A 15,188-nucleotide genomic window follows, 5' to 3' on the forward strand; every position below is an offset into this window, starting at 1 on the left:
AATTCTAGCACAGTTGTGGGGTAAGTGCTATGAAGGAACTGAAAGTGAGGAAAGCCAACAGGGGCGGCAAGATGAGCCATGGGCTGACCGACTCTCGCTGGGCCCCCGCCCACCCCGCCATCGGCAACCATGTGCGCTGGTGGCTCTGCGGAAGGAGAGCCTCGGGGCGGGCGAGGGAGGGCATGGGGGGGGGTGTGGGGCAGCAGGACTGGAGCTGTTCCTGGCACTCCCGGAAGCCACACCCAACACGTCTGCCCCCAGCCTTCCTGCAGCAGCCCCCCTGGATCCTGTCTGCGGCTCCAGCTCCCAGACAGACCGCGGACCCACTCCCCTCGCAGGCTCCAGCACCAGCGAGCAGCACCTGCTCCTCGTGGGATGTGGGGCCCAGGCCTGGGGCACCCCTCCGGCTCGGAGACCCCCACACAGTGAGTGGCACCCCTTCCTCAGAGCTTCTGGGAGTGAATTATTCCAGCCCCTCTCTTCGTGTCCTCAGCCCAAGGGTGGAAATGCTCCCTGCAGGAACCACCTCTGGGATACCTGAGAGCTCTCCTCTCACTTTTTCCATTACCTCGTCGGTGCCTGAAACCTAGCTCACAGTTTGTTTTCTTTCTGCTGAAGTTTGTGACCGGACCCTGACTGGTGCACTGGACTCTTGGACCCCCTTGTCCTCACCTGCGTAACATGAAATCCGCCCTGCTCAGAGAACAGATGCACAGGTTCACCAAGTCTTGGATTTAAAATAGAATTCTAGTTATGGGTTAGTTCTACACTATCACGTAACAAAGTACCCCAAAACCTAGAATCTTAATACTACGAACATTTATTACCTTGCGCAGCTTCTGAGGGTCAGGAATCGGGAGTGACTTACTTGGGTGGCCCTGGCCAAGGCTTAGCCACGCTGGGGGGTCAGCTTCAGACTCACTCATGTGGTTGTGACAAGTCTCTGTTCCTCACGGCTGTTGGCCAACAATCTTAAGTTCCTTGACACCTGGGCTTCTCCACAGGGCTGAGCATGACATGGCAGCTGGCTTTCCCCAGAGTTAGAGAGAGAATGCCAGAAGTGACATGCCACCATAATGGGTCACAGACCAACTCTGGTACAGTGGGAGGGACCAGAAGTGTGGGATGTAGAGTGGGGGCACCAGGAGTGGGCGATTCCTGACGCCATCTTGGAAGTTGGCTCCACAGGCTGTTTTCACTAGGAACTTTGGGCCCTGGGGTGAGGTGGGATCAGAGCCAACCTGAGAGTCCCAATTCCTATGCTGCTGGGGAAAATCAAGAGACTTCTAGACCTGGGCAGTTGCTATAACCCATAGGTGCTACAAGTGGGATATGGCTAAGTCCTCACTGCAGGCACCATTTTAGAAGCTCTTTGGAAACATTTGTTGGAAATGGCAGGGATAATTTTGGCTGTGTGACTCCTCCAGGCATATCTTGCTTTGTCACTAAAACTCTCAATTTAGGAATTATGCTGGCATTTTCTCCAGCTGCTGAGATGTCTAGATGTCAATGGCTTATATGTGCCTTCTGTAGTTATAGCCAATATATTTCAAACTTATTAACCAGACTACAATTAACTTGGCTTTTTAAACCCAAGAAGTAAATAGCATAGAAGTAACCACACATCACAGAACATCGTAACTCCTTAAATCATTTTCCTTTTCCCAAATATTACTCTCAGTTGATTAAACACCCAGTCATAAATAGAATTAAAGTGAGGCAAATAATATTTCCACTTTCTCAATGGCAGGGATAATAATGGCAAATCTGAAAGATTAGATACATTGATACATCGATACAAATCTGAATGATTAGATACATCGATATAAAGATATATTAGATACTCTTAAATATTTTGAACTTGAAATGATTGCTCTACTAATACATGGAATGGCAAGGTGTAATAGCCCAGGATAAAATCCAGGCAATCCTTCCCTCCGCCTACCCCACCCAGCGAGAATATATATGCAGCCTGTCTTGGGGAAAATACTTTAATTACTGGAAAGATTACACACAATCGATAATGTTCTTCAGATCCACCAAAGAAAGTGACACCCTTCAAGTAGTTAAGGAGATAAAAAGATCGAAGTTCTGGAAATGTTGAAAATGCCTCTTGGGCCATTTCCACACATTTATACATAGGATCGTGGTAGCTCTGGTGTAATGTCTATAGAGATAAAGATAGGCGACTTGAATCCTAAATGTTATGTTGATATGCAATCTGAAAATAGTATATATTGAAGATTTTTTATACACTTCCACATTTTCTGTGTAAGGCCTTTACATTCTTAGTTACAGGCAAAGACCCAAGTTCTCTGAGATTCCATAGCCAAATCATCAGTGAAATAGAAGGAAAGGGGGAAAAAAAAAAAAGAAAAAAAAACACACAAACCTCTTGCTGGAAGCCATATGCAAGAGAGAAATGGTGACAGTGTCTGAAAAGAAAGCCATTTCTATTTTTTACATCATTTTTTTTTTTCACTATAGTAAGGGTGTAAATTTTCACTGACATTTTCCAACTCAGTGGAAATCATTCGGGGGGGATGTGAGTGGACGCGATTGGCCACCAAAAGTACATTGAGGGCTTTGGTGGTGAGGGATCAGCTCTGCTTGACTTCACAGGTCTTCCACCAAGACCGTTTCCTGCCCCAGGCCACCCTCACGGGCACCCCGTGGAACCCAGAGCTGGGGTCGAGCCCGCGGAGAGTGGCAGGCGGCAGGCGGTTCTCCCCGGGGCCCCACGGGCACTCACTTACTGTCAGGCCCACGGAAACAAAGCCTCGGGTCCTTTCAGCTCCAGCACACTATCTGGAATTCTCCTGTCCCAGAAGAAGATCAGGTCTCAAAAATCAGGCCAGAGTGTGTGCTGCATGGAGCAGAGCTGGTTTTCCATCCGTGTTCTGCCATGATGGTACCACAGGGGAGAATTTGCCTTCCTGATCTCCATACTGATCTGTGGCAGTCTGTGCTTTCCAAAAAGGCTGCAAAAATATTTCTAGTCCCACATCCTCTTCTGGAACCTTGCTTACTTCCACAGCAAGGGGTGGAATCTGTCTCCTGCCCTTGAACCTGGGCTGGACTTTGTGAATGCAAAGGAAGGGATGCTCTGTGAATGCCAAGGCTGGTTCATATAAGGTCGTACAACTTGGCATGGTTCTCTCTCTCTCTCTCTCTCCCTCCCTCCCTCATCACCCTTGGTATGTAGCTGCCATTTCGCTAGGAAGCCCAAGCTGCAGAGAGAGACGACATGTAGCTATTGCCACCAACACCTGCCATCCCGGCTCACACCTCATCTGTCACCCACTGGGCACGGGAGTGGGAAAACCCTCACGAGGCCTCCAGACCCTCCCACCATCTGACCACCATCGCCTGCGAGGGCCCTGGGTTCGAGCCCCACAGGGCTCTCTGCTCAGCGGGGAGCCTGCTTCTCTCTCTCCCTCTATCCCTCCCCCTGCTTGTGCTCTCTCTCTCTCTAATAAATATATAAAATCTAAATAAAATAAAATGATAAGTTAAAATACAAGAACCATTTCTTCTTTCAGGGTCAGAAATTTCACACTGCTTCTTCTTCTCTCTGGCCTAGTGCTTCTAGTCCAAGCCCCCCACAGAGTTTTAATTAGATGCTTGCATTTGAAAATTATTTCTCATCCTATTATGCTTTTCTGCAAAAAAGAATATGTGCACTTACGCATTGAAATTATAAGTGTTTTTGTTTCTGTTACCATAAAACATTCCTCAACCCTTAAAAATTTTTATAAACATTAAGATAATATTTTACAGAAAATAAGATGTGCAAAACTGTTTTGTTTTGTTTTGTTTTTTTCAGTGATTTTCATTATCCACGGATGAGTATTCCTATCGTATAGAATGAGCCAGGGTTCAACATGAATTTTAATCCGTTTATAATCGTGTAGGTTTCAACGCCGAGAAGCCACACTCACGTGACGAAGTAGCTGGAGTTGGAAGCAGTTTCCGTAGATCAATGTCTATGCAGGGGACTTGTCCAAGTCACGTGCTAGGAATGGCATAGCAGTCCAGGCGTTATTTTTAGTGCTCTATACCATGACAACTCGGCTACATCTAGCTTCCATTTTATTGGTAGCAAACAACTGGAAATCACTTGGCTTGAACATCTGGGCAAATGTTCTGGGGACAGGAGGAGGAGAGGGCTTCAGAGGGGGGTGATGGGAAGACAGTCAGCCGGCCTTCCCGTTCTCAACCACTTTCACCTCTCCCTCTAGGGGGGCGACCCTGGGCTTCCCCCGTGCCGGGGGGAGGGGGAATGTTCGGCTGGAGGCCCTCTGAGGCCCCCTGCACACCAGCTCAACTTGGGTCTCTTTAGGGACCCACTGGTAAACACGGGATACAGCCTGTGTCTCTGCTTTCCAGACTTGCGTATGTGTCGGCCCCGCCCACTGCTGTCATCCCCCTTCCTGGGATCCTTGTTCTTGCAGGTTGACATGTCAGGATGGGACAGAAGAGCTTCATGTGATCTTCTCCCATTCTTAACTGGTACTGAAGTCACTATGTAGCAGGAAGGGCAAGTTCTTAGACTTACCCACACCAACATCTTACACTCTAAGACGAGCCTTGGGTGACAACCATTTACACAGGGACAGCAAGATTGTTTGAATAGGCTCAGTGACACATTTTCTTTATTGAAATTTCCAAAAGTCATTTGGAGGAAAGGCCTCAATTAATCAAGGCTCTTTATAGGAAGTTCTATGGAATACTGTCCTGCTCGATGCTCAAGAGAAACAGGGCTCGGGGTCAGCTCTGTTTGGAAGAGATTGCACACCATTCTCTCTCCTTGGAATTTCCAAATATACATTGAAAGTTTTAATACATTATGTAACAAACCCATTTGAATGGACTTTCCAAACTCATCAGACCATGAATCCAGTTTTTTGTGTCATACTTACTAATGTCCTCACATAACCAGCCTTCCACAAATGTTCAAGGGAAAGGCTAAAGTCCATGGCAAATCTGGTGACAGATTTGTCATCAGACAAATCATTTTTTTGTCACCAAAGATCCCCATTCAGCTCTCCGCCTTGTAAGGCATCCTGTGGACCTTAAGAGTGTGTGCATGATGGGATGGATGGATTTTTGACTTCCGGTTTGAATCATGCCACAGATGGCAGAGAGACAAAGCAATATGCTCTTTATTTGGGATTTTGACATGTGTGCTTCGGGGGATATTGGGAATGTTGTAATTTTCCAGTGCAAACTTTGACATTTTTTGTTTCTGGGTCACAGAGAAAACACCACCTCTCATCACCAATTACTGTTTTCCTCAAATCCTTGCTATTTTTGTCCAGTTTCCTTTGAAACACCAGAACAAATGCTAAGCCTTTGAATTCTCCTCTTGTCATTCAAATTCATGGTACAGATTTTTTTTTTTTTTTAAGTCTTACCTTGTGTTCAAGTCGTCCTTCAGGACACGTGAGTTGCTCTCGAAAATCAACTCGTCTCCCAGCACTTGTCCCGTTGCTAGAATCACAGCTATTACCTCTTTCCTGGCAATGTCACTGACTGACCGTTTACTTGGATTGTCTTTGATATCATCTGTACTTTGTTTAATCTTCAGGGTCACACTCTTACTTTTGATGTCAGTTATGTCCAATCATATCTCTTTTTATGTATTTACAATTATGTGAAAAATTGACTTCACATGTTCGTTGATGTTCTTCACTCTAACTACTGGTCAACAATTTCTAGTCTAGTCCATAGTAATGCATTCCTCTGTCTCTAAGGCTATTGGAACAAGATTAGTTTGACAACACTAAGGTTAGTGCTGTCGCAGGTCAAAACAAGTTGCAACATGCTAGAAAACACTCGGACTCTGACTTTTTTAATTTACAAATTGAGTGTTAGACTCAAATCTTGTCAGGTCTCTTTGGAGAACTTTATGTTTCTGTATGTTGCTAAGCTCAGGACCCTTCTATTTCCATAAATAATATGATAGCATTTTTAAAAATATTTTATTTATTTGTCAGAGAAAGAGCACAAGCAGGGGGAGTGGCAGGCACAGGGAGAAGCAGGCTCCCTGCTGAGCAAGGAGCCCAAGGCAGAATTCGATCCCAGGACTCTGGGATCATCACCTAAGCCAAAAGCAGATGCTTAACTGACTGAGCCACCCAGGCGTCCCAGTATGATTGCATTCTATAATGTTTTTTAATTCTAAAATTTTGAGATTCAATTATTTTTCAATTTATGGCAGCTTTTTCTGTAATAAATTCTGTTCACTTGCTACCCACTGAGTTCCAGTTTGACTCTTGCCCCCAATGCCTTGCCTGTGGTGGTGGCCGTCTGCAAGAAGGCACGAATGAGCACTCCCTTGGTTTGTGAAAGTTTCTAGGCTTTAAGGGAAACCCCAGACAACATTTCAACAGGAAATATTGTATCAAGAAGGTAGAGCGCTCAGCATGTGAGGAAGAGAAAGCGTGCACCGAGCACTGACGAAGTGAGGACAAACCCACAAAAAATAAGGATCATCTCTGAGTTTAGTTTTCTGAAGATCTTTGTGATACTCGGGAAAATCGGCATGAGAGGACAACTTTAACCTAGAAATCGATGTGAACAGGAGTAAATTGGGGCCATAATATGAAGGGTCTCGAGCATCCACGGAAGGTCACTAGTTTGGCTACTTGGGGTGGCAGGAGAGACATCACCACTGTTGGGCAGGAAATGATGAACTCCGTGATTTTGGAGATTTCAATGGTATTTGTGGGAAGATAAGGAAGAAGGGAAGCGGTGGGAGGTGGTGGTGGTGGGTGCTAGTGGCAAGGTGAAGGGGCCCTACAGGGACAGCCTAGGGAGACACTGCAGAGGATAGCTACGAGCTTAGTGACAGATGGGCTGAGAGGATGGGAGGGACAAGAGGCAAAGATAACTCAGTTCTGAGCCTGAGTAAGGAAATCATTATGGCACCAACGAGAAGGAGGAAAACATGGTGGGGAGAATTGACCTGGGGAACTTGATTTGGGGGATAGTTCCCTGTTAGACCAGCACGGGAAATGACTACCCACATCTGGGTGGAAAGTTCCGCTGGTGCTGGAGGAAGGGGAGGTCTGGAAGTCTAGGGGTTGCTGGGCACACACGCGACCTCCTGGCCACACCTATCGCAAGGCCAATGTCTTGGATCACAGCTCTTTTCTCCTTGCATCATTCCAAAATGAAAGGCCCCGGTTTTGGTCTGTTTCCAGATGGCAATTTCTTGTGCTGTCACTCACTGTTGACAAGCTCCCAGTTCTTGTTACGTTTAAGATTTCAGGATCGTCACAGCAGTCTAGACATAGATCTACCCCAGGGGGGCTTTAGAGATATAATAAACCAAGGAGAGTCTGTGCTGTTTGCACTATTCTTCTGAATTACAAAAATACATGTTTTTTTCTAGAAATAACTCAAACCCAGAAATTTGTACATAAAAAGTCCAAAATCTTATACCGGTAAACCAGGAGACATGTAAAACGCCTTCATACAAACACTGCAATAAAAATTGGAAACAACCCAACATCCAATAAAGTAAATAGGGAAGTTATACATATTTATGTAAGAGAATACTGTTCTTCAATGACAATTAATGAATTATAACCATGTACAGTAGTACTGATAAACAGTGTTCAATGAAAAAAGGAAGTCAGGGGTAAATATTAAATTATTTTATTTATATGAGATCAAACGCAGGTAAAATTTTTCCAGGAGACATACACAGGTGGTAAAGTCATAAAGATAAGCAAGGAGAGGATGCTTCAAGCAAAGGAATGGTACTCTGGCTAGACTTCCAGAAGAGACATGCAAAAGACTTCTAAGATATCACCAGCTCCTAATTCTTAACCTTACTATAGTTACATTGATATTGTTGATATTTGCTTTATTGTTGTGGCACAATGAGAGAGAGAGAGAGATTTGATCTTTGATGCAGGTTCCTGACAGAGCTTCTAAATCCCCTGGAATTTCCTGGAGGAGAGGTACATCTTGTTCTAAAGAGATGTCTCTAGGTGGGCTCCTGGATTGCTTCAGGGTGGGGCGGGTCACCAGAAAGACCAAGCCATGATTAGAAGCATGGAACCTCCAGCCCTATTCCCCATCCTCCAGGAAGGCACAAGGGGCTGGAGATCTGGAAGATCTCTGGAACTTCTGGAAGAAACAGTGGCTGCTTTGAAGTTTGGATAGTGTCTACAGGTCCTAGAGGAAAGATCACCTTGTTTCCAGTGGTGAGGGACCACCTGCAAGAGGGGTGCTGATTGGTGAGCAGGTCCAGGATGTGCCATTTTCTTGTCCTAATGCTGAAGCCAAGTCTGGCTGGAAGCCATGCCCTGTGACCACCGTCTTCCCTGTGCTTGGCCAGGCCTCCGGGGGTGGCAAATCAATGCACTAGCCTGACAGAGAGGCTGGCCTTCCATCTTGTGCGGTCCTGGAAGCCCCCCAGCAGCAGAGTGATGGCGCAGCACTTCCGGCAGACTGGCAGTCAGTGGGACCCAAAGAGCAAACAGGTAGGAGACAGTTTCTACTCACGCTGAACGTTAGCACTTATGAGGTCTAATAACAAAGAGCTGGTTTCCGCTAGCCAGAAAATGATCCAGAGGAGGAAGGTTGTTAGGAACCGAATGTTTGTATCACCTCAAAATTCATTCGATGGAGGGGCGCCTGGGTGGCTCAGTGGGCTAAAGCCTCTGCCTTTGGCTCAGGTCATGATCTCAGGGTCCTGGGGTCGAGCCTCGCATCGGGCTCTCTGCTCATCAGGGAGCCTGCTTCCTCCTCTCTCTCTGCCTGCCTCTCTGCCTACTTGTGATCTCTCTATGTCAAATTAATAAATTAAAAAATCTCTAAAAAAACTCATTTGATGGGATTAGTGCCCACATGCAAGTCACAGGAGAGCTCGTTCCCGCCTGCTGTCCCCCGCGCCAGGATGCGAGCGCGCTGGGCATCTGCAGGCCAGAACAGCGTTCTGCCAGAAGCTGGCCAGGCTGCCTCCCCGATCCCAGACTTCCCGCCCCAGAACTGACACATGAACTCTGGTGTTTCTAAGCCACCAGTCTGTGGTACGTGCTTACAGCAGCCTGAGCTAAGACAAAGGTAGAGGAAGCTGAAAGTCAGTGGAAGCAAACCATTCTGGGCAGCCCAAAACACTCGTAATGGTATGACCACTGTGTGATGTCCCCGTGGGTAAACCCGAGGGGGCTGCATGGGTGACCACAGCATTTCCACTCTGCGTGCTCGGTGTCTGCAAGCGGAGTTCACGGACATCCTTGCAGAGGCACGTGGATAGCTGGGGATACATTCATGGCCTTGGTGTCAGACCTGAGTTCAAATCCCTGCTCTAACACATAACGGCAAGACCCTGGGCAAGGTTTTTAACTTCTCTCAGCTTTAGTTCCCCTGTTCGTAAGGTAGGGGAAGTGCCTGCCCCTCCATATTATTGCAAAGAGCAGAGAACTAATGCTTGCAAGGGGCCAACACATCATCAACTCTGGGGAGGTAGCCCACTTACCATGGGAGGGAATCCTCCTCCTTCCATCGTTCCATGTTTCTCTGAAGAAACCAAGGCAGACAAATAAATGGCATTTGATGAACGTGTCACAGAATCAGGGCCACCACTCAAGCCTCGTGACTCTGTTCTATGTTCCTTCATCAGTGGCTGACTGACCGGCTGACCCCCTAATTCAGTGGTGGGCTCAGTCAGAGCAGCTATCGGGCAAGGAAAAATTTTAACACATGCACTTGCAAGTGCACACACACACACACACACACACACTGTAAGTATTTCACCTTGGTCATCTGTACCAAATGAACAGAGTTCAGCTCGGGCGATCCCGTCAGCAAGGATGGTACAGCCAGACAGGGGACTCTTTCGAAGGTTCGCAAGGATCCGCAGCGCCGGGGTCACCTGCACATCTGGCCCACTGTACTGCCCAGCATCAGGGCGGCTGTGGTTTGGGGGAACGGCACAGAGGAAGAACACGAGAGCTTCTCTGGGAAACCTGACATTCGTTCAGCTGAGTGTGGGGACTCAGGCATGTTTACTACTCTCCGCTAACATTTTCTCTGACGAGGGAACGGAGAGCAGAAGCATCACAGATCCATGCAGCGCCCAGTGAGGGGTGCTGGGGGAAGAGAGGCAGGCAGTGTGGTGACTGACAGGGAAATGACAAAATTTGGAGGCAGAAACCCGGGGTTGGTGTTCTTTGTTCTGTTTATTTGCTGGGTGACCCTGGGGGTAGGGTCGAGGGTGGCATGGGCCTCAAACCCCCAAATCTTCAGTTTTCTCAAAAACAAAGAACACTAATGATGCCAATGTTTTAGGAAACAGTTATAAAAATATAATGCATGTAAAATTATGTAAAAGTTATAACTTCCTGCATTGCAGTTTCCGCATCTGTAAAGTAGGACTGCTAACAGGATCTACTTCCTTGGCCGGTTAGAATGTAGCGAGTTAGGCCCAAGTGAGCACTTGCAACAGTGTCTGGCTCCAGTGAGCAGCACATTATTGGGCAGATGATCATACAAAACTAGACGGTCACCCAACCACCATCTCAATGCACTGTCTATCCACTATAATCGAAGCGTTTCTTGGCTTCTCACCATTAGTGACCAGTTGTCATCATGAGATACAGAGTCCAATTTTGCCCATTTTCCCTTCCTTTCTGAGGAGGCAGTGACCAGAATCATTCAAAACAAACAAACAAACAAAAAACACAAAAAAACCCAACTCTACTGCAGTAGTGATTTTTAAATAGATACATATGACTTCTCTGTGAACAATATTAAACCATAATTCTGATTAACAATAGGATATGAAGAAAAATGCACAGAGTGGTGTTTAGGATTATAATCCAACACAGCACATTGGTAATAGACACACAGAAGAGCAAGTGTCTGACAGCCATGCGACAGCAAGACTGCAAATAAAATGAAGATTTTCAACATAATGTGCAAGCTTTAATGAGTGGTCTAATTCATGAATAATAATAATAAGACATTTTTTTAAAAGTCAATAAATCTTTAACCAAAAATCCAACATTGTTCCAAAATAATTAGTAGGAACAAAGATGTTGGATGATAATTTTTTCTCTATAAATGTAAACACGGTTATAGATTATTTTTAAGATCTTTATCTTTCTAAAACAGACAGGAAGCTACTTGAGAGGCCCCAAATCCTATCTGAAAACGAATAGACAACGATGATGATATAGCAAAGAAAGCTAAAACTAAAATCTATCTTGGAAACTGTAAGAATGCATTCCTCTCTAATTAGCTGCAGAGCAATAGTGATAAACGTAGCACCAAGAGTGGACATTCTGGAGCCACACGGCCTGGGCCTGAATCATGGCTTCACCGCTCAGTAGTCATGTGACCTTGGGACTCTCTGAAACTCAGTTTCTCATTTGCAAATTGAGAGTAATAGTAATTACTTCATGAAGTTATTGTGAAGATTAAATTAGTTAATACATGTAGAGGTCTTAGAACATCGTCAGGTGCATGTACGCTCAATAAATCTAAGCTATTTTTATTATAACAAATGCATGACAATATTTTAAATATCCAACATGCACGCAGAGGCGTAGTCCCCGAGAACGCAGAGTCAGCACCAACTGACTTCGGGAGGTCGGTGAAGCGTCCGCCACCGCCAGCTCGCGTCTACCTCCGACGCCGCGGTCCGGCACGGCCGCCACAGCCCGCAGCGGCACCGCGCCTTATCCGTCCGCACGACGCCACCGACTGTGCGGGTCCTTACTTCCTTACTTGAGGAAACGTTAAAGAAAAACGCTGCCGGTTGTCAAAACACTTCAGAAAAGTCAAACGTGATAAGAAAACACGCGTCTTGGAAGCGAGGAGGTGCGGGTAGGAAACCCCGGGAAGTGGTCCACAGAGCTCGACCACCGCCCGGTCGTTTCCAGACAAAGCCGCGGCCTGGGGTCTGACCTCCCGCCGCCTGGGGTCTCCGAACCAGCAGCCCCCGGCCTGGGGCCAGGCGCCCCCCGGGACCCCGCGCCGCCCCGTCTCACCGCGAGGAGAAGCGACCGAGAGCCGCCGTTCCTGCTCCGGGAGGAAGAGCGCTCGCCGAGCCGGGGGCGGCCGCGCGGCGGGCGGGCTCCGGACGGGCGGGCTCCGGACGGGCCGAGGAGCGCGCCGCGGCCCCCGAGCTTACCTGGCGGCTCCCTCCCGCGGCCCGCGCCCGAGGCCCGTTTGGGCGGCGCGGGAAAGCGCGGGCTCGCCGGAAGCCGCCTGCGCGGGAAGCGCTCCTGTCGCTGGCGTCCGGCCGTGACGGGCGCCCCGCACACACCCGCACGGGATAGAATGTGAGCCCGACGCCGGCCGGAGCAGGGGCCGCTGTGGTGGAAAACAGACGGCGGCGGCGCGGAGTCCGCCGCAGGGAAGCCCGGCAGGTGTCCCCGCCGCGAGGGCTCCCGCGCGCCCCGGAACGCTCGCTCTTCCCGCCGGGCGGCCGGGTCCCCGCGCCGCAGCCTCCCCCGCCGCTCGGCGCCGCCGCGGGGCCCAGAGGGCCGGGGCGAGGGGCCTGGGCCACCCCCTGGCGCGCTCCCCCGCCCCGGCCGCTCCCGCCCGCCCGGAACGCGCGCGGCGGCGCCTGCTGAGGCGGCGGAGGAAGGCGCGCGGGCCCGAGTCCTCACGTCGGCTCGGACGGCGGCGACCCGGCCGGGAGCCAGGAGCGAACTCGCCCCGCGCTGAGCGGCGACACGGGCCCGTCGGCGAGCTCGGGCCGCCTCCCGAACGACACTGCGGAGCAGCCCGCGGCGGCCCAGCCGCACCGCAGACCCTCGAGGCCGAGCGCGGAGCCACACGCTCGCTCCCCGCGGACTCACGGGACGCGCTGCGACAGAAGCGACAGAGCCGTGAGGCGGTCGGCGGGAAGAGCGAGCGCGGCTCCCGGTCGGAGGACGCTGGAGACGGAGCCCGACCGGCGGAGCCTGCGCACCGGCCGGTCGCGCGGCCCGCAGCGGGCGTCCCCCGGCCACGCCGCAGCCCGGGCGCCGAGGAGACGCGCTCGCGCGGCGTCCGACCCGCAGACACTTTCAGCGCCCTGAAGTGAACACAGACGAAGCACCTGCTTTGACGCCGCAGCGGCGCTACCTTGGACGACGGGCGTCCCCACAAGGTTCCGACGGGCTTCGAGCGCAGGAGGGGGTGACAGACGCCCCCGAGCGACACAGGGCCTGGCACTTGGAAGCGACGGCGCGTCTGGCGCGTCTGGCGCGTCTCGGGCCGGGCTGGGGAGACCCTGCCCTGGGGGGTCATTGTAAGCGTCCGGACAGGGAGGGGGCGGCCGTGACGCGACAGCCTGGGCGCCGGCCCGACCCGCCGCGCAGAGCCCCGGCGTCCAGGCTGCCCAGGCCCGTGCGCAGGCGCTGCCCGGCCGCCGCGGCCCCGAGGTCCCCGCGCTAACCGGGTCCGAGGTTCGCTGTAAAAGCTGCTGGAGGTTCCGTCCCGTTGTGTCGTCTGAAGAAGGCTTCGTGGCAAAAGCGGAGAAATACATGACAACAGAAAAAACTTAAGGTGGAAAGGAGCCAGAGAAGTCAGGTTAAAGGTAGAGGAAGAAAAACACAAAGAACTCAAAAAGAAAGTAACTTTTTTAGGAACACAGAGAGTTTAATGTGCATTAACGAGAACAATATACAGCGTGTGCGGTCTCAGAGACATGCTGGCCGAAACACATGCTAGCAGCGGGAGCTGGAATTTTAAAAATAGCAATCTAACTTTTTATTAGGTATTTGACCAAGATGATGCTAGAAGATACAAATGCCGGGTTATGTGGAGTTCATTGACATGCTTTTTGCTATACATTTGGGCTTTCATCTAGAATTTCACAAACATAAAACTTCATTAAAACCAATTCAAACTTTACAACTACTAGGAAAGAAGACTGGCAGAGGTGAACATTTCTCTTCTCCAGCAACTGGTAGCAGGTTACTGAGTGGAAGGCAGTATCTTCTTGACCCCCTTAGGTTTGCTGAGGAAGCCGAGCGTGAGAAGCTAACCGAATTGTCACGAGAAATGGTCTAGTGGGCAGGGTACTAAGACCTAGAGCCCTTGTTGCCTTGAAAGAAAACAAGGTAAATAAGTATAAAATATATGTTAAAATTAGAAAATGATAGTGGGTAATCAAGACCATCTTAGTTATTTCAAACAGCTTCTTAATTTGAAAAATATGGAGCATGTAACTCTAGATTTAAGAGTAGAGTGTCATTTATTCAAATTTTAATAATTCGATTTGATATATTATTTCACATTTTGTTAACTCCTGGCAAAACTAAGCAAGGGCTCCTGATGTCTATCACTGGTGTAAATAGCACTACAAAAACCATATTCAGCCTCAGAAAGTTCGGGACTTAAGCATGTTCTCTGTAAACAGAGGAGTGCTGAGGACACTCCCTGGGCACATTCAGAATACCATGTGCTGGGGGACAATCACACCGCCTTTACCCCACAGTATGGTGTAATTAACGTTTCTGCCAACTTTGGTCCTCACTCCAGTGAGATCAAATCATCGACATTTTCATGGGCTTTTTAAAGAGTTGTACTACTAAGAGTCTAGAAATAATTGTTCTTTCTTCTCCAGGACTCTTTTATATTCTTAAAAATTCTTTATTTTCTTAATGCCTCACTGTAATGGGAAATTCAGGGTGGAACTAATCATACAAGCGACCCACGTCCCATTTAGGAAGTACTCTGCTCTCAGTTCGAGTAAAGCCAAGTCAGTGAAACCTTTCGGCCACCCCAGGGACCAGGGCACAGCAGACTCAGGACGGTGTAAACCAAGACTGTGCTTTACTAGTAATTTTACTTACAAAGCTTTGGTTGTGAAGTGGTTCATTTCCAGCGATGATTTTAGATGTTCTTACTTAACTCTGTTTCTTAAAGCGGTAAGAATACAAATTCTCTAATTGGTGAAAATTGTGTCCAACAACTGGCTTAAAACTAGTTGACTTTGAAAACTAATTTTTTTACATACCTTAGTTTAAATTGGATCCTCTGAAGATGTATCTATTTCAAAGGCCGCATTTTCTTCCTAGACATGAAAGGGTTTAAAATTACGTAAGATTTTAACTTCTCTTTCTAGTTAATCAGTCTCAACCAAGGATTCTCAACCTTTCTGAAGTGCTGAACCATTAAAAGACCATCCAGTGTGGGCTCACTGTTATATATAAATTTCTATTTTTCAATTA

General features: G+C 48.6%; 1 protein-coding gene across 4 annotated transcripts in view; it reads right to left on the bottom strand.

Annotated features, from left to right (window-relative positions):
• Positions 1-13,590: 13,590 nt before the first annotated feature.
• Positions 13,591-15,188, bottom strand: part of KIDINS220 (kinase D interacting substrate 220) — a 91,309-nt gene continuing 89,711 nt past the window's right edge. For all 4 annotated transcript variants that reach the window (XM_082743779.1, XM_082743776.1, XM_082743777.1 and 1 more), the window contains 2 exons: positions 14,975-15,031; positions 13,591-14,059 (listed from right to left, as the gene is read on the bottom strand). In XM_082743779.1, the coding sequence (XP_082599905.1) occupies positions 14,981-15,031 (51 nt within the window). In that variant the 3' untranslated portion in view covers positions 13,591-14,059; positions 14,975-14,980. The remainder of the gene's footprint in view (positions 14,060-14,974; positions 15,032-15,188) is intronic.

The sequence above is a fragment of the Mustela nivalis genome (genome assembly GCF_964662115.1).
Source record: "Mustela nivalis genome assembly, chromosome: 8".
Classification (NCBI taxonomy): Eukaryota; Metazoa; Chordata; class Mammalia; order Carnivora; family Mustelidae; genus Mustela; species Mustela nivalis.